A 25,094-nucleotide genomic window follows, 5' to 3' on the forward strand; every position below is an offset into this window, starting at 1 on the left:
GTCGCGAAATCCGTAAAAGTTGGCTTATTTTTTTCAGGGGTTGGGGTGAGCAATAAGTTTTCTGATTAAAATCTTACCACCCCCCCCCCCCCCAAAAAAAAAAGGTGCCAGTTTTATGCCACGTTTATTATCGGATTTGGCTACAAGAAAGTTTTACTTAGATTCACTTAGATTTATGACATACCAGATTGATCCTAGACGCCTTTTTTTAATCTAATTCGCTTATGCTTTAAAGCTTTGTCTACAAATAGCACGTTTATTTGCGAACCGGAAGTGGACTCTGCCGTTGTGGGTGGGTGTGAACGGCCTGGTGTAATAGGTTGGACCCTCTTGGCACTTACATGACGACTTCCCAGTTAGGTTGTCTGAAATTGTATGAATATTTGAAGTACTTTTAAAGAGGTCGTCGATGACTACTCTGCTAATGCTTTGCTTCTGGAAACAGAATTTTAACAAGGGAGGGGGGATGCATGGCAAGTTTCAACCTGTCTTCATTTTTTTATATTATTTTTATATTATTCTCGTTCCCAGAGCTCCTCCGCTGTTGTGTGTCGGAGGGAAGCATGACCTAGGAGCTCTGGGAACGAGAATGGTATTTTGCTAGTTCTGCGGAAATCACTTACGTCAGACAAATTTACAATCAATAATTGTTCTTTTTGTATGCCGCTCCCTAGTTACGCGTTTCACGAGCAAACAAAGACCTGATATGCCATTATTTATAAAAACGGACCCTTTGACATTTTGCATATAAAGAAACCGTTGTCGTTTTAGGAGTCTGGTACCGAGTTTTTTTTTTTCAGAGACTTTCCCCATTGACTGAAGATGGTCACAGTCACTGTTTTTCTCTTCTGAATTCAATTCACAAAGTTTGGCAAGCACCTGTGGTACGGCAACCCTAAAAATGACAAGAATCGTGCACGTTTTCCAAAAAGGAATATATTAGTTTCCTTATATGGAAGTGACCGCGTCTGGGAAAAACGAAAATTTTTGGCTAAATTTTCTTGATATGTCTTATGTGAGTAGCGAGAATTTCGAAAAAAAAAGTGATAGTCGAGAAACGAGTAAATTAAAAATATTTGTTGCACATCAGGTCGTCCCTAGCCTCTCTCACAGCCCTCTTGTGACAGCCTTTTGTTCGCGATAAGCTGTCCCTATGGCGAGCGGCAAATAAAAAAAGTTACCGACGAGCCGCTCAGCCAATAGAAGCCAAGGAACTAGGCTAGGCCATCGCAACTAAATAAAGAAGTTTGGTTATCTAAAGAATACGCTTATAGTTTAACTATTTTCATGTGGGATAATTAATAAAGCGGTAAAGCTCTCAGCTGTTTGCTTGAATTATGTAAACTTGAGACAAGTTTTGAAGATTTGTCAAGTTGTTTTTTATAAGTCGCCTATGTGGCAGATGATTTTGACTGAAATTCTAAATTTGTGGCCTTTTTATAGAAAACGAGCATTCGAGCAAATACTTGTCTGCCTTTGATGTGTACTTGAAAAAAGACAAACGGCTTACTTTTGAGGGCATGCCATCAATTCGGGGAACCTTTTATATCACTAGCTTTCATCATGTGTAGCATAAGGTGCCAAAACACAGGCGTCCCAAAAGGTCACAAACGCAAGGGCAGGGACGTTATCCTTTTTATGCACCAATAGGAGCCAGTCTTCTAATTGCAATGATGCGTGAAAAGATTTGTTCGCAAATGTCGGAAAAATTCAAAAAAGTAAAAGACTGATTTTAATCTAGATTGAGAGCTAAAAACGTTTCCCTTCTGTCTGATAAGAACTCCTCTATTATTGGCAGCACTTTCTATACGCTTTTAAGTCATCCTTTGCTAATCTTTTGCAGCTAAAGTTGTTTAAGAATATACCTTGGGAGTTTCTCAAACATGATAAAAGTTATTTGCGTAGACGAACCCTCTTAGTTTGCCTTCGAAAGATTGAATAAATACTGACGCCAATTGGGCATTTTTAGCCATATTAAAAGCTATACTCATAGAAAATCTCAAAGGGAGCTTAACAATAAACCTAGTGGACTGTTTGTTAAAGTCTTAATTTACTCCTCCAGGTGTTTACATGTTGTTTTAAAACGCAAGCGAGAGAATACCTTTTAATTCTCTACTTCCCCTGGACGGTTTCATTTGTAAACACAATAAAAGGGAGCCAGAGTTGACGCGATGACATAAGGAAATTGTACAAATGGAAAATGGAAAAAATGATCTCCGGAGCGATAGTCATTTAGGTATACCGTAATCTTAATGGAGGCTATTTTTGCCCCCCTTGTTCATATATTAGACATTAAAAATATGGAACACAGATGACACTTCTTAATGCTCTCTGTGTCAATTTTCGAACCGTTACCACAGCATCTTGAAATACAAGATGGTATTTTGTGTGCTTGGAAAAAAATCGCACGAGTTTTTGTCACGGAGTATTTATTTTTTTCTTCGGGGAAATTAAATGTGTTATATATGTTAGTTAACGGTTGTGATTGAGAAGTATTGTAAAGAATTGTTGGAGTAAAATTGTCTCCATTTATTTAAAGACAGGTGCGCTCTCAAGGATAAATCACCTTACATTGGACGTCTCATTTGCATAAAGCGCCGCTTGCCAGCTCAAACACTTTGGCAGACCCAAATTAGTTTACTCGCGCGTACTGCAAAAAATCCCGTACACAGTGGAGGCCAGATAAATCCATACATCACGGCCATGGCGTACCAGCGAACCGAATACGCGGATAAAACGCTCTCCATGAACTCACTAGCGGATCGAAAACTCAAAATTCAGCTAAATAGTCTTGATACCCATAAAGGGACGATAACGAAAGAAATGAACCGCGAGCGCAAAAGGCTGGAAAAGGAATTAGCGGACGCGGAGGGCTACATGAGGAATCGCCTCGCTGTGGCGAGCCCAGACGGAAGAGCGCTCAGTCCTCGACTCCCAAGGCGTTATTCGACACCACAGACGATGATTACAACAGCTTTTCCAGACACGCGAAAGTCGCCACTCACACGGAGGAGAAACTTCTCGGATGGGGTGTCTGATTTGAGCTGCACGGAAAACTTAGCTCGAAGTCCATGCGCTCCCGTAAGTCCGACAATGAATTTATTACAACCACCGTTCAATCAACCGCGCAGACAATCATTGCCACCTATTGGTGCTGGGGGGCTTGTGTGCATCGAGCCAGGAAGAAGAGATGAGCTATGTGTACCTAGGAGAGACAGACGAGGGAGTTACGGCGGTAAGAGTCCCGCAACTATTAGTCCGACACAATCCGGAGCGACCACTCCGAGAGCGCTCGCACGGAAAGGAAGTTCACTAAACGAACTTCAACTCCAAGAAGTCACCGCAAAAGTGAGTAAAATGGAAAAAATGGACGCAGAAACGGAAAAGGCGAAGACTGAGAAAGTGGAGAGCGAGGAGGAGGATGTTTACACGGAACTCGACAGCAACGAGTCGGAAACGATGCAAGATTTGATGAGCTCGGACCCACGCATTATATCACCAGTGGTGGGAACATTTCATCCAGCTCATTTTGAATAATTTGCGCTGCTGGTGTTTATGCTATTATGGCAATCATAGCGCAATTGCCTAGTGATACCCTGCAGAGTCATTAAAAACGTCGCCGAGGAAATATTATTATCATGTGCGGGAAATCTACATCGTAGGAGAGACACTGGCAAAACAGACTGGTATATGCAAGTAAAATTCTAAGATGCCGCGCGCAACACTAGTGACTGCAAGAAGGGAAAGATGAAAACGTTCGCCATATTTTTTTTGTGTTTGCATCTAAAAACTTCGTCTCTTCCTATGGCATTGTTCTCAGTTTACAAGCAGTTGATGAAAACGTTCGCCATATTTTTTTGTGTTTGCATCTAAAAACTTCGTCTCTTCCTATGTCATTGTTCTCAGTTTACAAGCAGTTGATGAAAACGTTCGCCATATTTTTTTTGTGTTTGCATCTGAAAAGTTTGTCTCTTTCGATGTCGTTGTTCTCAGTTTACAAGCAGTTGATGAAAACGTTCGCCATATTTTTTTTGTGTTTGCATCTAAAAACTTTGTCTCTTCCGATGTCATTGTTCTCAGTTTACAAGCAGTTGTTGTCGATAGAACGTACTTAAATCTTGTAGGCGAATGAGTAACGAATAAATACGTTTCTCTTGGATAATAGCTGTTAGCGTTAGAGGGAAGTGGTCATTTAATGCTATCGAACATAATTACTATAGAGTTCCCGAAGTTCGCATTGAAAATTGAATTGGCACGAGCATGCTAATACTTGCGGAAGTTCCCAGGGTTTTCGTCTATCACAGGCAAATAAAAATTGCTTCAAGTTTAATTATGGATCAACAAAATGGAAATTTTTCCATTGGTCATGTGCTATTGAAGTTTCAAACGCGTCTGCCGCGAATGAGGGAAGCAAACTACTCAAAACAAACCGGGAAACCGGAAAAATATAACATAACTTTAAACCTACCGGATAATATGGCTTGACAACGAATAATAGCCTTAGTCAGAAGGTAAAGCAAAATAAAGCACCACAAAACTATAGTTTACTGGTTTTTAAAAGTAAACAAGTGCTATTTTTAAAATTCTTTGTGTGCGTTTTGGGTAATTGAAATTCTTCTTGTACGCATGTTAATTAGAATGCTTTGGTTTCAGACAAAAAAGCTTTTAAAATGCTGAATGCTATGCATCAATCTACTGTTATCAATGGCGATTATTTTCATTAGGCTTCTAACTGGTTTCGAGGTATAAAGTGGTATTCGAGTTAGGTAGTGTATAAAATACCCTGATTTGGGGGAGGGGGGGTGGAATTTTCGGTTCAGGACACCTTAAAATTTGAATGTAAAAAAAAAAAAAAAACGGTGTCCCACTAAACAGCCCCTAGGTTTAATATTTTTGCGCTGAAAGCTGTTCTTTGTTGTATATTATAGAAGTGGTTGGGGAGTACTCGCCACAGCTGTAGCAGCTTTATGTGTATTTAATCTGAGTTGTATTGTTTATTCGTTATTGGAATGCTCCACAACTGTAAAAGTTTAATTCAACATTTTTTGTTTTTTCCCCAACATTTTGCCACCCCCCCGCCCCCCCTGATCATCAAAGTCTATCGTGCAACACGTTAAGCCAAGCCGCTTACTCGAGGAGGTCGGTTATCCAATTTGTTTTTCATAGGCAAGGCTCTTATTCGAGCAATGACGGCTTCTCTTAGGCTTATCACTATTAGTTGTTGGATTTTCTTGGGAGAAAACGTCTTCATCTTGCAAATGCCCCTAGAGACCGTGGACTGTACACCGTTACCATACCGTCGAACGAGCAGTCCGCGATCTGCAAGACAACATAAATTCTCCTTACTATCAGAAGGTGATTCTCTTTGTTTAGGTTTCGAGAAAAGGGGTATAACTCGAATAAGCTCGACTATTTGGTGCTCACTTCTTTGTCCGTGTCATATACACAAATAAATTTATGAGTGGTAATCTTATAGGAATTACCAAGAAAACTTGCCGTATATGTGAGCATTCCATGTGGGAGCATTTAATACATGCGAGCCCTGTTTGCTACTGTTCTACTGAGCATGAAACTAGTTTTGTTGTTCTCAGAATCGACTTTAAAGAGTCTCTATCAGCCGCCATTCTGACATGGAAAAAAAACACCAAGTATGAGAAGGCAGGGGCTCAGCCAGGGGGGTGGCCCAGGGGGCCGGGTCCCCCCCCCCCCTTATAGCAGCCGAAAATATAGTTAATGTATGAGACATTATCTAAAATAGGAGAAAGTGCCTTGAAAGTCCCTTTTGGGCCCCCTCCTGTTAAAAATCCAGGCTACGCCGCTGGAAAGCACCATTTCAATAGGCTGATTTGAGAATCTGCTGCGATATTTTCGATTGAATTCATAAGATTTTATTTCTAGGTGGTTCATTGGAGATTTCTTCTCGTACTTTGTCTAACAAAAGTGTGGCTGGTAGGGGCTCTTTCAGAGTAGAACGATTACCTATTAAATCCGCCCACATCGAGAATTTCCTATTACATTCGCTGTTCTCAAACGCACATTTTTACATTCGAAGCTCATTAATTTCGCCATGATGTTTGATATGCAACTACAAAAAAAATATTCCATTGCCTTTTTTTCATAACTCACGTGGCTTAAATCTATCTAAATTAGGGTCAAATTGACAATTAAAACTATAGTTAAATACACTCACCTGACCCGGTTGATGGATATTAAAGTCGAGTCCAGTTGCAAACTCTGAGTGGTGTTCAATAGTTTCCAAGGGAGCTAAGGTGGATGTGGTATCCCATGTCTTTATCGTAAAATCGTACGAACAGGAAGCAATAATGTTACCCTGATGTGGAGAGCACTGGAAAAAGAGAAGGCAGGAGTCATGACACGACATAAAAGCAGAGAAAAGGTGACACTGTTATAGTGCTACGCGCGCTACCGTGGCCACCAAGAGGACGTTTTAAGAAAGTAAGCAAATTAGCTTCGAGAATCACAATAGTGACTGACACGAGCATCATAAGTTGGAAAGTGTTAGTAGTGTTCTCGTTTCTCGCATTGTTATTGGCCTAACTCACAAAATTGACAAGGTGGCCACGGTAGCGCGTGTCGTATCAAATAGCACTTTCTCGCATTCTTATTGGCTAGTTTCACAAAATTGACAAGGTGGCCACGGTAGCGCGTGTCGTATCAAATAGCACGTTCCTCGCATTCTTATAGGCTAGTTTCACAAAACTGTCAACGTGACCACAGTAGCGCGCGTCGTATCAGATAGCACGTTTCTCGCATTCTTATCGGCTTACTTCATAAAACTATCAAGGTGGCCGCCGTAGGGGGCGTCGTATCAGATAGCACGTTTCCCGCATTCTTATTGGCTTACTTCATTAAACTATCAAGGTGGCCACGGTAGCGGGCGTCGTATCAGATAGCACGTTTCTCGCATCCTTTTTGGCATAATTCACAAAACTGTCAAGGTGATAACGGTAGCGCGCGTCGTATCAGATAGCACGTTTCTCGCATTCTTATTGGCTTACTTCACAAAGTTCAAAGTGACCACGGTAGCGCGCGTCGTTCTTTAGAGGAAGAGGCAAACGTACGCAGCCAAAAAATCGTGAGAGTAGGAAGGTGCACACAGATGCTTGCACTCTTCCACGACGAATGATAAGTTGCCGTGCCTTACCTTTAGTCTTCTTACGGCGTAAGGATGAGCCTTGAAACTAAAGACGGGCGCATTCGTATTCCGCACATCCCAGCCTCTGAATAGACAAAATAAATTTCATTTGCTAGCGCTTCCTTATTCTTCGTATTCTTTTCCCTCGTGCAAAGAAGAGCCATTGTTAAAAGATTCTAAGAAATGCTAAGTTCAGTGCTGCCTTGTACTCAGACACCGTAAGCCCCCATTTTGTTTCCACAGCAAAATGATATACCCGAGAATGCATCCATTGCCATCGGCTGACTTGGAATAGCTATTGCATTAACAAACAAGGCATTAAAATACTTGAGGAATAATTTTTTTATGGTATAAATTCTATCATTCGCTATTTCTTTTTGTGATCGACATCCTTGCTAACCTTTGGAATGTCATTTTTATTATAGCCTAATTTCGATCGTGTTCCATTGTCAGACATGAGTCGTATGGTGGCTGACTGAGGCACCGTCTATGCCTTCGACTCGACCTCGTTGTATCTGTGCTCTCGAAAGTCTTCATTTCAGCTGTAAGGAGGTCGATATTCCAAATTTATTTATTCATTTATTTATTTCCTAAAGCCTTAAACCACCAACTTGTCCCACAAAAATCAAGAACAGCCAACACCTTTTTTCATTTCGTAATACAAATATAATAGTCCAAAAGTCCAAGGTACTCTGTCTTACTTTATTAAGGTATCCACAGATCCAGAGACCACAAGATGCTGAAATATGAACAGAAAATAAGCTTGGGTTGGCTTGTTGCTGCCATCTGATTATACCGTTTTCACTTAAATGAAGGGGCACTTCATTGCTTTTTTCCAAAACAAAACAAAAAATAAAAGAGCAAAAAGCGACGCAAAACGATGTTAACTCGATATTAACATCGAAGAACAATAAATAAAAGGAATCGATTGTCTGTGAAATTTCCATTTACTTGTTTAACAACAATATCGTGCTGAAGTATAAAAGATCAAATTAGGAAAGTTTCGGTATTCTGCCTAATTTTTCCTTTTTAGTCTTTCACAATAATGCTAGGGGAAGATTTATACATCTCAACATTACCTGGTCATATTTTGCCCAATCACAAGTGAGGACTTCACCCTCATGAGCCCTGATAAGCTGTTGGGGCCTCCCCGGACAAGCCATGTCCCAGATTCCAATATGCTGATCTCCTTTTAAGCAATGACCAAAAATGTCAAGGGTAAATCACAGAAAAGAACTGTATATAAAACGAATATTGAGTTTAGGGGTTTGTAGGTAGCAGGGGGTCTGTAGGTAGCAGGGGGTCTGTAGGTAGCAGGGGGTCTGTAGGTACCATGGGGTCTGTAGGTAGCAGGGGGTCTGTAGGTAGCAGGGGGTCTGTAGGTAGCATGGGGTCTGTAGGTAACATGGGGTCTGTAGGTAGCAGGGGGTCTGTAGGTAGCAGGGGGTCTGTAGGTAGCAGGGGGTCTGTAGGTACCAGGGGGTCTGTAGGTACCATGGGGTCTGTAGGTAGCAGGGGGTCTGTAGGTAGCAGGAGGTCTGTAGGTACCAGGGGGTCTATAGGTAGCAGGGGGTCTGTAGGTAGCAGGGGGTCTGTAGGTACCATGGGGTCTGTAGGTAGCAGGGGTCTGTAGGTAGCAGGGGGTCTGTAGGTACCATGGGGTCTGTAGGTACCATGGGGTCTGTAGGTAGCAGGGGGTCTGTAGGTAGCAGGGGGTCTGTAGGTAGCAGGGGGTATGTAGGTAGCAGGGGGTCTGTAGGTAGCAGGGGGTCTGTAGGTAGCAGGGGGTCTGTAGGTAGCAGGGGGTCTGTAGGTAGCAGGGGGTCTGTAGGTAGCAGGGGGTCTGTAGGTAGCAGGAGGTCTGTAGGTAGCAGGGGTCTGTAGGTAGCAGGGGGTCTGTAGGTAGCAGGGGGTCTGTAGGTACCATGGGGGCTGTAGGTAGCAGGGGGTCTGTAGGTAGCAGGGGGTCTGTAGGTACCATGGGGTCTGTAGGTAGCAGGGGGTCTGTAGGTAGCAGGGGGTCTGTAGGTAGCAGGGGGTCTGTAGGTAGCAGGGGGTCTGTAGGTAGCAGGGAGTCTGTAGGTAGCAGGGGGTCTGTAGGTAGCAGGGGGTCTGTAGGTAGCAGGGGGTCTGTAGGTAGCAGGGGTCTGTAGGTAGCAGGGGGTCTGTAGGTACCATGGGGTCTGTAGGTAACAGGGGGTCTGTAGGTACCATGGGGTCTGTAGGTAGCAGGGGGTCTGTAGGTACCATGGGGTCTGTAGGTACCAGGGGGTCTGTAGGTAGCAGGGGGTCTGTAGGTAGCAGGGGGTCTGTAGGTACCAGGGGGTCTGTAGGTAGCAGGGGGTCTGTAGGTAGCAGGGGGTCTGTAGGTAGCAGGGGGTCTGTAGGTAGCAGGGGGTCTGTAGGTAGCAGGGGGTCTGTAGGTAGCACGTGGTGTGGGTAGGGCTGTGAGTACTTGGTGAGCTTTTGGTAGTGTGGGGATGTAGGAAGCAGGCAGTTGTGTGTAGGGGGGCTATAGAGTTTGTAGGTTGGTGGGTGGAGGAGAGCTAAAGTAGGGTAGAGTGAAGGGAAAAGAATTGTACCCCATTTCAGCAAATCCAAACAATAGCTCCCCTCCCGACAAGACAAATTTCTAGTCGGTAGTCAAAGTCATTGAGTTGACACATGGAGGCTCATATGGCCATAAAATTATCACCTGTTTAAAGACGTTTGGCAAATGTTTGTTTACCTGATGCTGAGGCAAATGTTCGTGGAATGTGTGGCGACCAAATGGAAGAGTAGACAACATTTTGATGGCCAGTGAACATGGCTACTGTTGGTATCTCAGTACGCAGAGGGTCCCACTGGTAGTCAAGCACAGGGATATCATCGCCATCAACATTATCATCATCATAATCATCATCGCCATTATAATCAACGTCATCATCATAATTTTTGTCATCACCACAACTTTTGACATCACCAGGGTTGGTGTCACCATGGGAGACCTTAAACTATCATCACAACAATCATCTACACCAGCAACATTGTTAACACCTTCACCACTATCACTATCATCATTATCTTGTCATCACAACAACAATTGACTTCATTATGGTCATGGTCATCACAATAGAGACATCCGGAAATACAGACTCATAATTTAAGCCGCATTGTCACCAGTTTACTTCTGGAGGTCAGTCGGAAACCTCAACCGCCAAAAGACAAAAGAATCTATTAGAATCCCCACTATAAAACGTGCCATCTGCTCTAAATTATCAGTCAAATCCTAGAAGAAACTTCCGAAAGACACACTGCTTTTAAAATTTTGAAATATTTTCCCCAGTTTCCGTTAAAAATAATTGGAGATTGTTACGTAATCGACCGGAAGTAAACTGGTGACAATTCGGCTTTAATGAATAGGGGAAGATTTTATCTATCTACTATTTTCAAGGAAATTTTCTCTTCAGTAATCCCCCCCCCAAAAAAAAATACAGTTATGATCATATTATATATTATATATTTATATCTGCTGATTTGAGTCCATAAACCTCACCAATCTTATTGTGTGATCCCATGATGCACTGAGAACAAAGTCCTGCTCTCTGCACCAGTCCACCCCATAAACCTAGAGACCAAATATACATGTTTTTAAAATTATGACAATAATGAAAGTTTACAGAAATCAGTCAGTCGAATATTATACAATAAATAGCCTCTATAATTACAGCTGCCATTTTGTCATCCTAGCAAAATGCCAAGTGCGGAAAAGCATAATTTCCATTGGCTCATGTTGGGTTGCTATTGCAATACTTTCTATTGCACTAGATAAAAAGTATAAAACTTTGATGGTCATGTTGTGATAACCTCACATAAAGTGTCTTTCAATCTTCAGACTAATTCTGATCCAATGAGTTTAAAATAGTAACAAAATCAAGGTACAGAACATACCTCAGCTGTGTGTCCTTTGAAAACTCGAACTGGTTGAGGCTGGTTAAAAAAGCAAAAAATAAACTTTAATAACAGAGCTCACATAAAAAAACAAAAACTTTCAAGAGCAGTTGAGAGCATTTACTTCAGGTAATGCTAAATTCCAAAGCTGCAATGAGCCATCTCCACTTGCTGATATCACAACATCTTTGTTATACTCACTCCAGGTGCAGTCGTACAGCCCATCAGGCCATTCAAACCTGATAGACATTCATTAATGTTTTAGTATTGAACAGAGTACAAATACCTGATAGACATTCATCAATGTTTTAGTATTGAACAGAGTACAAATACCTGATAGAAAAGACATTCATTGATGTTTTTGTATTGAACAGAGTACAAATACCTGATAGACTTTCACATACCTGTCAACCTACGAAAATCTCAAGGCTTGAGAATTTTTTGGGGGGAGGGTGGGGTATATTCATTTTTTGGGGGGATGGGTGGGTAAACCTTTCAGGCGTTTGCCGTATAAGAAGCTCTCGCAAACAAATTCACTTATAGATCTCATGAGGGTGTTAGATAAATTGCAGCGCAAGGGAATTATTGTTTTTAATATTTGAATAGAAGATAGGCAAAATGACGATTTTCTATAGAATAATTTTTTGGAAACGATAAAAATCGCTTAAAAGCGGGAGATTTTGTAATCAACGCAGGAGAGCGGGAGAAATGGTCCAAAATCTTGAGACTCCCGCCTAATGCGGGAGAGTTGACAGCTATGCATTCATCAATGTTTTAGTATTGAACAGAGTACAAATACCTGATAGACATTCATCAAAGTTTTAGTATTTTGTACAGAGTAAACTAGGATTGCAAAACATGATCAAATATACTATGCAATACACTTATCAGTATTTAAAATACATGAGCTTCTCCATACTGTTTGAGTGCACTGTCACAGAAAATGACACCATAGGTCAGCCTAGCTTCCCATCAGTTCTTTTGAAGTCCCAAAACAGGTTTAAAAAAGTGTGATTTGACCACAAATTCCCCAGTCTCCCAGTCAAATTTTCCAGTTTTGGAAAAAAGTCTAAAAAACCCAAAACAAAACAACTAAAAGACAAATAATTGTTCCCCCTCCCCCCCCCCAGAATTTTGAGGCCTGCTATAGTTCTGAAATTGGTGAGAATTATTAAAAATGGCAAAATGTATAATTAAACATGTGATAAGTCTATTGTCAAGCTAAATTTTGAATCTTTGTAAGTGTACACTACAATTTTAACTAAGAAAACAATTCTCTGGATTTTGACCAAAATATAGGGCTGTCCAATTTACCCATCCTGGGCCACCTGGGAATTTTTTTAGTCATCTAGCCTGGAGACAATATGTATGACCACAAAATAAAGTCTCTACATAAACACTCACTGTCTGAATAATGAGACCCCAGAAGGCAGGAGATACAAAACAAACAAACTCCCATGACCTAAAACATTAAATATAAGCATAAGATGGCTACTGTATCTTTGTCCTAAGAAAAAAGGGGTGGATGGGAACATAATTGGGGGGTAAAACTCATATCAAAAAGAAATACCAAGGATAAACTCACACACACACAAATAAAAAATTTAAAAAAAAAAAAACAATTTTTGAACATTGGGACAAAATATTGTTTTTCTTGGAAAAGCAAAGTGACATAATGACTTCCAAATATGGTATGCAATAAGGTGATGAACAAAAGGGGGGGACGTTAAACTTGATGGGTCAGAAGAGGGGAGGCGGAGGGGGGCGATAACTAGTCAGGGAAAGAATTACCGGTTTGAATAACTTCCAACGCCGCTCTGCTCTTAGATACAAAACATGCATTTCACCCACCCCTCCCTCCCCTCCCCCCCCCCCCCCCCCCCCCCCCCGCTTCCCACCGCTTGGTACCACCCGTGCTTTACCCGCGATCCCGTAATGTTGCGAGGCAGCGCAAGCCAACCTATGCCCGATGTACGGGCTAAACTTCACCGAGTAACCATGGCGATTCCGCGTACGAAACAGCAGTGCCATCGCTAGAAACCACCTCGAGATAAAACATGCATCCTGACCCTACATTCTCAGGTTTCTGTTAATTCCTCATTGTTTTCCCAGTTAACATTTTAGTATAAACAACTTGTTAGGAAGGAAGGAGGATATCACTGAGCCCGCGATGATTCAGCGGGGAAGAGGACTTGGTTGGGTATCCTGTGTTGACCTCCCTCGTTCCAGGCCTACTCGTTCGTGTTGCATCATCCGCCATCTTTGAATTTGTCGGCTTTCGAAGCGACTTTTTTCTTGAATTTAATTAATATTGGCGCTTCAAAATCACGATGGACGGTAGTTCGAACTTTGGACAGCCCCATTTATCCAAACAAGACCTCTCAAAACTTGTAAGTACTTAGATTTTGTGCCGTTTTTTAGGAGTTTAAATTGACACGTGAGAGAAGTTGTCTTAACCAAATTGTGTGCACGATTCGATTTCTTTGATTTCAGGATGTAGCACAATTAAATCCTCTCACACAAGAAGTCATAAGTAGGCAAGCTACAATTAACATTGGTAAGCACTGATGAATGGTCCTTTATTACATTGTCGAAGGAGACGACCCGAAGTTGACAGAATCAGACATCCTCGTACAGCAGTTTTCAGGATTTTGGGAACCATCGCCGCTAATTTTCATCAGAAAATTCATCTTCTGATCCTTGAAATGTTTTCATTAGCAATGAATAAACGCACTGCATAATCTAATAAGTATGAAAAACGACACAAAAAAGTGGCATAGCAATTGGAAATTGTTCATGACAGTTTGCAGAAGATGGTAAACAACAGTTTATAATAGATGTCTAGTAAGGTTCCATTCTACAAAGTACAGTTGTTGCCATTTTCTGTCTTAATTCAATGTCCAACCCCTAACCCCCCTGTAAATAATTCCCAACCCCCCCTGTTAATGGCTGATGGAAACCTCAGCCAACAAAAGACTAAAGAATTTATTAGAATCTGTGCTATTTTACAGGGCTTCTGGAATTACGCGGAAAAAAACTCAAAATTACGCAGGATTCTATGCTAAATTACGTGCTAAATTATGCGGAAAATCAATCATTACGCGCTATATTACGCGGGATTTTGCAATACATTTTTCTTAAAATATCAAAATTTTGTGTGATTCTTTACTGAATTACGCGCTAAATTACACGGAATATCAACTGTTACGCCCAAACTACATTTTGTACCGAAGGAGAGCACGAAATAACTTGAAAAAGGTTTATTTTTTGCTCGAAAATATGCGAGTTTTCATTGGCTCCTAGCCACCAGCCAATTAAAAAAGGTATTTTATTATTAGTCCTAGGCCTTCGTGGTTTAGCAAAGAATGCCTAGTCATTTTATTTGTTTTCGAAATTCAGTTCGAAATATCACACTTTTACGAAGAATATCTGTCTTTTTTTACGAGAAATAGAGGTAAGAACCCTAAAAGAACACATCAGCTGTGCACTTGAATGTCTTTAATTTAAAATTTAGCTAAATTACGCGGGATTACTCGGAAATTTGTGGATTACGCGGAGGAAGCCAAATTACGCGCTTCCGCACAAGCGCGTAATTCCAGAAGCCCTGTATTTAATAGGCCATTCACTCCAAATTATCAGTCATATCCTCAAAGAAACTTCCAATGGACACACTGCTTTTAAAAATCATTGGAGATTGTTACATAACCAACCGAAACTTAACTGGTGACATTGCTGCTTTAAATGTAACTTTGAGTAAAGAAGCTATGTGGGGTTGAATTGGGTTATGCTATTGCAAAAAAAAATTGGAAAATCCGCTACCTTGGTATGAGACAAGCAGTTTGCAACAATTATTGCCACTCTAGAGCTCTTTTTAGATTTATGGATAATAAACTCAATCAGTGAGATGCGAAAAGTAAAATCAGACTCTTTATTGTTCTCATTGGACTATTATTCATGTAATGTTTATAGTTTTCTAGGCACTATCAGGCATGTAATACTTATTGTTATGGTTATTGTTTTCTAGGCACTATCAGGCATGTAATACTTATTGTTACGGTTATTGTTTTCCAGGTACTATTGGTCATGTGGCCCATGGCAAGTCAACTGTTGTCAAGGCATTATCAGGTGTTCAGACTGTCAGATTCAAGAATGAGTTGGAGCGTAACATCACTATCAAGCTGGGCTATGCTAATGCAAAGGTGGGTAAAAAAATCCGGACCATGGACAAAGGGGAGCTTTCTATCCATGAATTTTTGTGTAACATATTTAATGAGGCCACCCAACCACCAACCTAAGGATTAAATCTGGTATTGGAATCTGGGTGGCATTCTCTTTGCAGAGCACACAGCTCCACATTGAGTGCCTCTCATCACTTACTTTTTCGTTCTATTCAACCTCATTTGCCTTTGACGCAAACACGTTGTATCTGCATCCTTGTAATTCAGCATGCTGGTTTTATTAAATTTATCTAATATACAATCTCTGAGAGGGAATTTACCAAAAAAAAAAAGGTTGTGCAAAATAAGGAAGGATAATTTTTGAAACTTAGTGTGTAAAAGTATAGTATTCATGTGAATTACATGAAAGATATGTCAGTGATATAATAGTCAAATAACTAGTGAATCAGTTTCCTTGCAAATATCTCTTTCACTATTATGAATGAAAGCTTGTTCTGCTATGGTTCTGGGAGGATTTTTTCCTCCCTGCCCATTGTTAAAAAGCAAATTTTATCTAGAAACGGAACAGAATTTGTAGTAACCGCCTCTTCAGTATAAGCCCCCCCCCCCCCCTAAAAAGGCATCTCGACTGGGGCATGTAAAATTACATATGTGCAGGGGCATCCATGAATTGGGCCTTAGTACACAATAAAAATTATCCCTTTTATTAATACCTGGACAGATCTACAAATGTGACCACCCTGGCTGCCCTAACCCTGGATGCTACCGATCAGCGGGAAGTGCTAAGGAAGATGTATTCCCTTGTGAGCGCTCTGGCTGTCCTGGCAAGTTCCGTCTGATGAGGTACTACATAGCACACAAGTTTTAGAAAGTCACTAAAACCTTCAGGTTCAGGCTACAGCTAAATCAGGAAATAATGTTATTTAAGATATTCAGAAAGTAAGCACCATCCAAAAGTCAGTCATAGGTACATAAAAAATAACAAAGAAGCTTTTCTGAAAACTGGGTTATAAAATCTTACCCCTCAAAATGACTCTTACAGGAATAGTACCAGCTTGAAGTTCTTTGTATAAAAATGTGTTCTGCTTTTTTGAACTTTGCATATGAAAGCAATGAGCTGTAATCAGCATCATTGTTGTGTTGCCTTTCAGACATATGTATTACCTACTATGTATTCTGCTTTCCTGAGCTTTGAATGTGATAGCAATAAGCAGTTATATCCATTGTTGTTGTGTTGCCTTTCGTACATGAGTATTGCATACTATGTGTTCTGCATCCTGGAACTTTGCATGAGAAATCAAGAAGCAGTACTCACCAATGTTGTTGTGTCGCCTTTCAGACATGTATCATTTGTAGATTGTCCGGGCCACGACATTCTTATGGCCACCATGCTCAACGGTGCCGCTGTCATGGACGCTGCTCTCCTCCTGATCGGTATATTTTGCTCTCTGTTCTCTCTCTCTCTCTTTGAGGCTTACCAGCATTTGCATTAAGTGGCCACCCCAGAAGTCTCAATCTACAAAAATATAACAATCAAATGTGTTGACACTGTGTATATACATGATGAAAAAGGCCCAAAGCAATTGTTTACAAGCATGATTAATTATTTTTTCAATAGAGAATTGGTTATTCAACTCAAGATAGATTGTTATCGAGGAAGTGGCTGATTTTTTTACATGTGAGCAAACGTCTTGTAAAAAGAAAGCATACAACAGATCTAGGTCTGTTTGTCAAGTATGAAAATTATTTTCGGCTGCAAGTCAACACATGAGATTGAGGAAAGAGTATTTGTAGTCTGGACATTAGGGCTCCAACTAATGTGGTTATGTACTAAAGCTAAGCCAGTAATTTGCCTAGTGTATTGAATAAGTGTATTGTTTGTTGTAAGTTTCTAAGTTAGTCATGACATTGTTTTTATAGCTGGTAATGAGTCTTGTCCCCAACCTCAAACATCGGAGCACCTGGCAGCCATTGAGATTATGAAGCTAAAACACATCCTAATCCTGCAAAACAAGATTGATCTTGTTAAGGAAAGCCAAGCAAAAGATCAGTATGACCAGATTCTGAAATTTGTACAAGGTATGTATTTTGCAGGGTTCATTTTTTGCACAAGATAAACTACAGTTGTAACCACCATTTGCTGAAAGGGATGGGCAGTCATAGTTATCATATGGCTTCAAAGCAATGTAGAAAACAGGGGAAAGAGATTATGACAGCTGGCCAAATGCAAATCGTAATTGCTCTTTGGCTGGAATTGATCTCTGACCTTGGCACATCAAATTCATGTTTTCATCATGACATAAAAGTGTATCAATTTATTGGGATTTCTTAATGCATGGACAGAAATATTTAATTTATCTCTGCATGTTTTAATGGATATTGAACAAGTGAGCACACCAACAAATCAAGACATGTTGTCAAAGGCAATTGCAAAATGGGAGTTCTAAGGAAATAAAACTTGAAACAAATAATTCAGCATAGAAAAAACTTGTGGCATAAATGTGCCTTATTTTGGGAGGAGTTTCTTTTGTTTTTACCAAAAATGAAAAAATCCAAGTGTTGTTCTCCCAAATCACAAGAACAGAGTTCATCAGATTAATAAAACAAAACAAAATGAGAAAAGTGAGGTTATTCTGGACGTTTTTGCTGTCTGTGCAGGTACCATTGCCGAAGGTGCCCCTGTGATTCCCATCTCAGCCCAGCTCAAGTACAACATAGAGGTTATCTGTGAATACATCTGCAAGAAAATACCTGTGCCTGTTAGAGACTTTACCTCACAGCCACGACTCATAGGTGTGTGTTTCTCACAGCAACATTTGCCTGTAATTTTATGGTGCGGAAAGTATATATAAAGTATATATATATACATGAGCTTGTTAGTAGGTCTGATCTGAGCATTTTCAAGAAGGTCATGAGCCGGGGTAATCACCCTTTGTACGAGCAGATACCAAAAATGACGAAGACTTCACTTCGGCTATGAGCCCCTATAGTAGTGTTTTGCCCGAGATCAACACAGAAAGTTTGAAGATCTCTTATGTAAATAGACTATACTTTAAACATAAGCTATGTGTATAAGTGACCTGATGATAGATTTTTAGATTTAGATTTTAATTATATATTATATACATAGTTTTAGTAATTTTACCTATTATTTAAAGACATCATTATTATTATTGTTATTATTATTGTTGTTATTATTATTATTATCATTATTTTTATTATTATTATTATTATGATTAATATTATATTATTATTATTATTATTATTATTATTATTATTATTATTATTATTATTATTATTATTATTATTATTGTTATTTATTATTATTATTATTATTATTATTATTATTATTATTATTGTTATTTATTATTATTATTATTATTATTATTATTATTATTATTATTATTATTATTATTATTGTTAGATGATCTTCTCTGTAACTGCTTGGCTCAATATGCAACCCATTGTATGTAATAACGGCTTTTGCTTTCCCCTTTAGTTATCAGATCATTTGATGTAAACAAGCCAGGATGTGAGGTGGACGACCTAAAGGGGGGTGTGGCAGGTGGTAGCATCCTTAAGGGTGTATTAAAGGTAAGTTTATATATATGCATGGGGAGGGGTGCATGGACTCATACTCACATGTAAATTCACCTGTACCATGGTACATGTTATCTGGTAACAAATGATTAATTAATTAAGACTGTTTCACCTGCCTGTGTATTGCATTCATCTTATTAGTATCTAGGGATACTAAGGCATTAGGGGCAAACACAAGGGGGTACTGGCCCCTTTCTTCTTGGTCTTGATACCTTGTCCTCCCTACATACATAGGCACATACAAAAACTTGAATGTCAGAAAATCTCGAAAATCTCGAATTGAAGGGTAGCTCCTAGAAAGAGAAGCTAATGTACTTGAGAATGTCAAAAGATTGTATTGTTTTGGATTGCTAGCCTTTACAGTAGAGACTCACAACTCTTAACAATTTTACCCTTCAATAGATTGGACAAGAAATAGAAGTCAGACCTGGTATTGTATCTAAAGACAGCGAGGGTAAACTACAGTGTAGGCCTATCTACTCTCGCATCATCTCTCTGTTTGCCGAGCAGAATGACCTTCAATATGCAGCCCCAGGAGGCCTTATTGGTAAGTGTAAACAATATTATTGTACAGTGCACTAGTAGAGGGGAAAGCCACTAAAACGAGACATGCCTACATATGTCAATAGTATATTTATTATGGAATCATCTGAATACAGTGTTGGGCTCTTGGACTTGTAAAAAAATTATGCTTATGAAAAAAAAATCGCTACAACCCATTGAGGTGTAAACCCCAATAAATCTGTCTAGATCAAGTATTGCCTAGCCTCCTCCCCAGGCACCTCAATCCAGAAATAAGTGAAGAAAGAAAACACCTATTTCAATGCAGGCCTAAAATAAATTTGGGCTGGACCCCAGACAACCTCATACCTTGAACATGAAACACAGGAAATCCTGTGCGCTATCTTTTCTTTGTTTGACTGAGTTGCCTGCTACATTGGAGGGGGGGGGGGGTCTAAGTATCACCCACAGTTGAACGACCAAGCTCATTGTGTGTGTTTATCCATCAGGTGTTGGAACCAGAATTGACCCCACCCTCTGTAGAGCAGATCGTATGGTTGGGCAGGTAGGTAACCATCTTGTCGACAAAAGAGATCAAGGGCCAATGTAGGGGATGGGCCCTGTTGGCCCTGACCCCATAATTTCAGAGATCATAAAGAGAATTCAGGGCTGGGTTCCTAGAAAGCAGGTTAGCACTAACCCAGGGATGAATGCACATTTCATCCAATCAAATTTCAAGATAGCCGTATTTATTCCTGGGCTAGCACTAACCTGCTTTCTAGGAACTGGCCCCAGAAACAAACAAAAAAACGAAATCGCCTCATTGGAAATAGGTGTATGGCAACAAGTATTGAATTCTGGTTAAAGCCGCATTGTCACCAGTTTACTTCTGGTCGATTACGTAACAATATCCGGTGATTTTTAACGGAAAACGCGAAAAATAATTCAAAATATAGAAAGCAGTAAGTCTATTGGAAGTTTCTTTGAGGATGTGATTGATAATTTAGAGCGGATGGCCTGTTAAAAATCTCGGATTTTAATAGATTCTTTTGTCTTTTAACAATTGAGGTTTCCGTCGAACCTCCGGAAGTAAACTGGTGACAATGCGGCTTCAATGTAATATGTACATTATATTTTTCTTGTGTAGGATAGGTATCAAAAGAAACATGGCTATTTATGTATTTTTATTATGTGTCCACTCACTGTGAATTCCAATGTTTGCCAGGTTCTCGGCGCCGTGGGGGCACTCCCGGAAATCTACACAGAGCTGGAGATCAGTTACTTCCTTCTGCGCCGACTGCTTGGCGTCAGGACCGAGGGGGATAAGAAAGGGGCAAAGGTTGGTACTTAGTGATTTGTCATCTGTACTCCTCTGTTATACTTTAAAGCCGCATTGTCACCAGTTTACTTCCGGAGGTCCGACGGAAACCTCAACCGTTAAAAGACAAAAGAATCTATTAGAATCCGAGATATTTAACAGGCCATCTGCTCAAAATTATCTATCACATCCTCAAAGAAACTTCCAATAGACAAACTACTTTTAATATTTTGAAATATTTTTCGCGTTTTCCTTTAAAAATCATCGGTCGTAATCCACCGGAAGTAAACTGGTGACAATGCGGCTTTAACCCCCTTTAAGTAGGAGAACGGGAAAAGGGGGACGTTGGGGACAATAAGCCTGTGTCCGTTCACTGCAGGGGTTGAAACAGGTCCTGTTCTCATCCAAAGCCCTCTTCACAAAGCCAATAATGATAAAATTGTAAAACAAAGTGCATTGGATCAATATGCGGTTGAACTCTAGTAGCGCTAGGAATAATAAAGGTACGAGTGGTTCTAGTCCAGATCTGGGACTCGTTTTGCGCCCGACATTCTGGCTCGGGCTCGCGGGAAAGAGGGTCCCGTGTCTGGACTAGGGTGGTTCCTGGAGGAATTTAAACTAAGTCATACTTCCTTAAGCTAGATTCTGACAGCAGATATTAAAGTGGCCGATACTAAACAAAAAAAAAATGAAATTTAAAAACTTGGCGAAAATATGCGACCTATATTGAAATTTTAAAACTTGGCGAAAATGTGCGACCTATATTTTTTCTTCTCGGCGCTACGTAGACTATCTATTGACTTATAGAAAACTCCAACTCGTAGTCTAATTGTTAAATATTAGCTTCATATCAATACTATGTCTTTGGCAGACGGTATTAGATTGTTTGTTGCAAGACTGATTCTCCCTACACATTTAAACCCATCGACACAACTTGCGTGACACGTAGTTCCGTGAGTTATGAAACCCTGTGCAAATATTCATCTTTGTATCCTACAACCAAAACACGTCATTTCTATTTATTTATAAAGTATCAAGTTTATACGGAAAGTTGTATTTTCAATATTTAGAGAATATTTCAATATTTACGGAATGTCTATCGACCACTCTTTTGTTATTGGTTCGCAAGTAAACTCCAAAATAAATATCTACCTTTAAACTCTGATATGTTATTGACGATATTTGATTGGAAATATCTTTGTTAAATTAGCCGATGGAAATGGATGCTTTGTGTGACCCGCCTTCGAGCGGGTGCTTAAAATGGCGGCTTTATTGGCCCTCTTTAAATCCTTCCTTCGCTTGCGCAGGTCAGCAAGTTAACCAAGAACGAAGTGCTCATGGTAAACATCGGCTCTCTGTCCACCGGTGGACGAGTTCTCGCCGTCAAAGCTGATTTGGCGAAGATCGTGTTGACCCAACCAGTGTGTACGGAGATCGGCGAGAAAATCGCGCTGAGCAGAAGAGTCGAGAAGCATTGGAGGTGTGTTTGTTCGCCTTCCTCGCACCTTCCCACAACTCTTTGCAACACGCGCGTGAAACCGGGGGTAATAACAGACTTTGCCATCTTGTTGACAATTTTGGCGCCTGGCCTCGTTTTCACGCGCGCGTCGCAAAGGGTCGCGGGAAGATGTGGAAAAGTAAATTTACCATCCATCTTCAGTGACAGTGTGTACACACTAATTCACACTCATAATTGCAAAGTGCGTACTAGTCCGTATCTGTTTACTCATAAGTAAGGTTAGTTACATGTGACACGCTCATGCCTAGTGCACACTAGTGACATAACGACATAACAACCTAGGTGCGCGCACTCTTTTATGCCCGACACACAACGACATGGTATAATGACATAAAATAAAATAAACACATTCCGAATATTCCGAAATTGATGTTGTTTATCTAACTAACAAAGATATTCCGGGAGCGGAATTGCCAAAACCTACCACTTTCTAGCTTTCATTCAGTATCACAGCGTCCCCTAAAATCGTCCCACCATGCAGTTCGCTTACCAACTCGTCCCAATCCCCCCCCCGCAACGTTAGAAGTGCAATAACCTGGCTTTTTGCTGGAATTCTGTTTGGTATTCCTGTGGTCAGGCAAGAAAAGGGCTGGGAAGAGCCAACCCAGCGCCACAACTCTTGCCAGTCACAGTAAGCTGGACCCGAACGTGCCCTGTACTAGGCTGATCGATAGTGGCTTCGCGTTATATTGAATCCGATATTTTACTGTGTTACCCTCCTTCCAAAGACTTCTAGCATGTCGTACTGATTGCGATGTCTCTTTGTTTTAGGTTGATTGGCTGGGGCCAGATCCGCCGAGGAGTGACTATCAAACCCGAATCCTAAACACCCAACGGAAACCAAGACCCTACTCGATACCGTGTGATAAACCCTCCGCGACGTTTGCCCACGTGATGTTCTCGTGGCTTACTAAGATTGCCAAGACAAGTGCAAGATAGAATGAACATTGTATCGATAATGGCTGGTCTTCGTGACCACAAAAGCTCCATGGACGGAGTAGTGTTGATATGCCTTAAATCTGAGCCACCCTAGGAATGCCATACATAAACACACATGGATCACAGAATGCGGTATAGGTTACCGTGATCAGACAACAATAAGCGTACCAACGCCAAATACGTCGCACGAGCTATAAGTGTTTTTGGATCGAACACTAAAATTTTGTTTTATACTATATTTTTTTTCATATAAGGAATAAATTCACTATGAAATCATCTTTTATGACATGGCGAATTTAGAATTAGTTCCTTATTTGCGGCGCAAAAATATGGCAAAAATCGCTACGCGCTCGCAACCGACGTATTTGGCGTTCTAAGTCCATCCCAGACACTTATGGCTCACGGCATGAGCAAGCTATACCGTAATAGAATCAATAAAAAATGATTGGGATATTGGTCTCTTTTATCTTCACCAGTGAGACCTAGTGTCAGTGCAAATGATAAATTAAAAACAAAAAACAAAATCATGGATAATCGGTACCGTCATCGCTGAGTTCCATTTGTCACCACTTATTCTTACAAATGAGCACATTACGGTCGTAGAAATTACATGTGACATTCGCCATGCGCAACGAAAACTTTTTTCGAACATGTAAATACCATCTGTATAGAAGTAATCAAAAGCAAGAGGTGTAGTGCTTTCATAAATCCATGGATTGCACTTTAGCATATTTAGCACTAGTACACTCTAAGGCCACATTATCGGTTTTGGGCGGCTCCGGCGTCCAGAATTTGTGCCGCATACAACTTTTTAAATTCATACGGGTTCTGATTTCTGCGCGCTTCTTTATACAAGAAATGGCAAAGGATAGACATCCAATCACTCCATACAGCTGTGCTTGGGAAACCTAGTTTGTTCCCGCGCAGCCGTATAAATCCACAAAGAATGGGACTAGGGAAACCGACAGAGCAAAAAATGGCAAGTTTTTCCCCAAATAGGGTCTGGTCAACTTCGTCTTCGAGATATGAGGCTTGAAGTGCAATTTTCAAATGTTTAAAGTATGAATTCTCCTCATTTTGACGGAGAAGTCGAAATCTGATCAGAAATCCGCTAATATCTATAACTTTTATATCTTCTAAATTTCTTTAAAATTTGGAATTAAGCTTTTGGTCATGCGGAATCTTGAGCTTATATATTGAGAATTGGAAAGTTTCATGCCAATCTTTTGCTCTGTCAGGGAAACCCTTGCCTCTGATTGAATGAATCCTTTTTCTTCACGTGAGAAGCCTGACTGAGATTACAAGATAAGAAAAAGAAAACCCGCCCGTCTGCATGCCCCCAAGGAAGAAATCTCGACCTGAAACATAAGATCACTTATGTAGGGGCAAGGATTCTGTCAATAAGGGGAGAAAAAAGAAATTAAAAGCATACCCTTAAAAAGCCCTTCCCTTCCCACCTTTCTCTCTTTGAGGAGACGAACAAGACTAGGCCCCCGGGGACTTTTTGAGCTTACAATAGTCAATGACTGTGGCTGTGGCCTTTTTGCCCGAAGTAGCTTGGAAACGAGCGAAAAAGAATATTAGAGTTTTCATCGTCGATGACATGTGACTCTTGCAAACGAATCACATTATTAGCTGTCATAGCACACCCACGTAGAGTGCGCTGATTGGCTAACACGTAATGTCGTGTCATGCAATGTTATTTTGAAAAGAGTTTGCCATCATTTATGCCAAATATAGTTCGGCAAAAACGAAAGTGCGGCGCTTTTCCTGTAATAATGATCGGATTTTCTTCGCTTTCTGTCGAAAACATATTTATGTTATAAAATATGGATCTAATATTAAAACTGAAACGGTTTCATATTGCAAGAAACAAACAAGAACCCTTGAGCTATTTATTACTTTCTAGAGACGGGGCGGCGAGGTTTTATCAAAAGCAAAACAGCATTGCTG

At 40.4% G+C, this 25,094-nt stretch overlaps 3 protein-coding genes across 3 annotated transcripts; 2 read left to right on the top strand and 1 right to left on the bottom strand.

Moving 5' to 3' along the window:
* Nucleotides 1-2,407: 2,407 nt before the first annotated feature.
* LOC5510420 lies at nt 2,408-4,159 on the top strand. The gene has a single exon (XM_001630854.3). The coding sequence runs from the start codon at nt 2,704-2,706 to the stop codon at nt 3,535-3,537; it is 834 nt and encodes a 277-aa protein (XP_001630904.2). The 5' UTR covers nt 2,408-2,703; the 3' UTR covers nt 3,538-4,159.
* An 815-nt stretch (nt 4,160-4,974) lies between these two features.
* On the bottom strand, nt 4,975-13,248 carry LOC5510415 (peroxisomal targeting signal 2 receptor). Its single transcript, XM_001630831.3, has 11 exons — nt 13,009-13,248; nt 12,491-12,548; nt 11,211-11,325; nt 11,087-11,125; nt 10,692-10,763; nt 9,885-9,999; nt 8,236-8,345; nt 7,858-7,895; nt 7,166-7,241; nt 6,191-6,346; nt 4,975-5,319 (listed from the first exon to the last, which is right to left on the bottom strand). Exons 1-11 carry the CDS (start codon nt 13,115-13,117, stop codon nt 5,248-5,250), a joined length of 960 nt encoding a protein of 319 aa, XP_001630881.2. The 5' UTR covers nt 13,118-13,248; the 3' UTR covers nt 4,975-5,247.
* Nucleotides 13,249-13,309: 61 nt separating this feature from the next.
* Nucleotides 13,310-23,665, top strand: LOC5510412 (eukaryotic translation initiation factor 2 subunit 3, X-linked). Its single transcript, XM_048721863.1, has 13 exons — nt 13,310-13,476; nt 13,580-13,643; nt 15,158-15,285; nt 15,986-16,107; nt 16,604-16,698; nt 17,185-17,343; nt 17,923-18,057; nt 18,764-18,858; nt 19,267-19,411; nt 19,875-19,930; nt 20,591-20,704; nt 21,991-22,163; nt 22,974-23,665. Exons 1-13 carry the CDS (start codon nt 13,417-13,419, stop codon nt 23,026-23,028), a joined length of 1,401 nt encoding a protein of 466 aa, XP_048577820.1. The 5' UTR covers nt 13,310-13,416; the 3' UTR covers nt 23,029-23,665.
* The last annotated feature ends 1,429 nt before the right edge of the window (nt 23,666-25,094 follow it).

The sequence above is a fragment of the Nematostella vectensis genome, chromosome 14, assembly GCF_932526225.1.
Source record: "Nematostella vectensis chromosome 14, jaNemVect1.1, whole genome shotgun sequence".
NCBI lineage: Eukaryota > Metazoa > Cnidaria > Anthozoa > Actiniaria > Edwardsiidae > Nematostella > Nematostella vectensis.

What these genes read in the sequence shown, in the direction of transcription:
- LOC5510420 (XM_001630854.3), top strand. Translation starts at nt 2,704, where the DNA reads ATGGCGTACCAGCGAACCGAATACGCGGATAAAACGCTCTCCATGAAC.
- LOC5510415 (XM_001630831.3), bottom strand. Translation starts at nt 13,117, where the DNA reads ATGGCACTGCTGTTTCGTACGCGGAATCGCCATGGTTACTCGGTGAAG. An exon ending in GCAACATTACGGGATCGCGG is followed by an intron (nt 12,549 to 13,008) that starts GTAAAGCACGGG and finishes TTAATGTTTTAG; the next exon opens with GTCATGGGAGTTTGTTTGTT. An exon ending in ATATCCATCAACCGGGTCAG is followed by an intron (nt 5,320 to 6,190) that starts GTGAGTGTATTT and finishes GTTGTCTTGCAG; the next exon opens with ATCGCGGACTGCTCGTTCGA.
- LOC5510412 (XM_048721863.1), top strand. Translation starts at nt 13,417, where the DNA reads ATGGACGGTAGTTCGAACTTTGGACAGCCCCATTTATCCAAACAAGAC. An exon ending in AACAAGACCTCTCAAAACTT is followed by an intron (nt 13,477 to 13,579) that starts GTAAGTACTTAG and finishes CTTTGATTTCAG; the next exon opens with GATGTAGCACAATTAAATCC. An exon ending in GGGATAAGAAAGGGGCAAAG is followed by an intron (nt 20,705 to 21,990) that starts GTTGGTACTTAG and finishes TCGCTTGCGCAG; the next exon opens with GTCAGCAAGTTAACCAAGAA.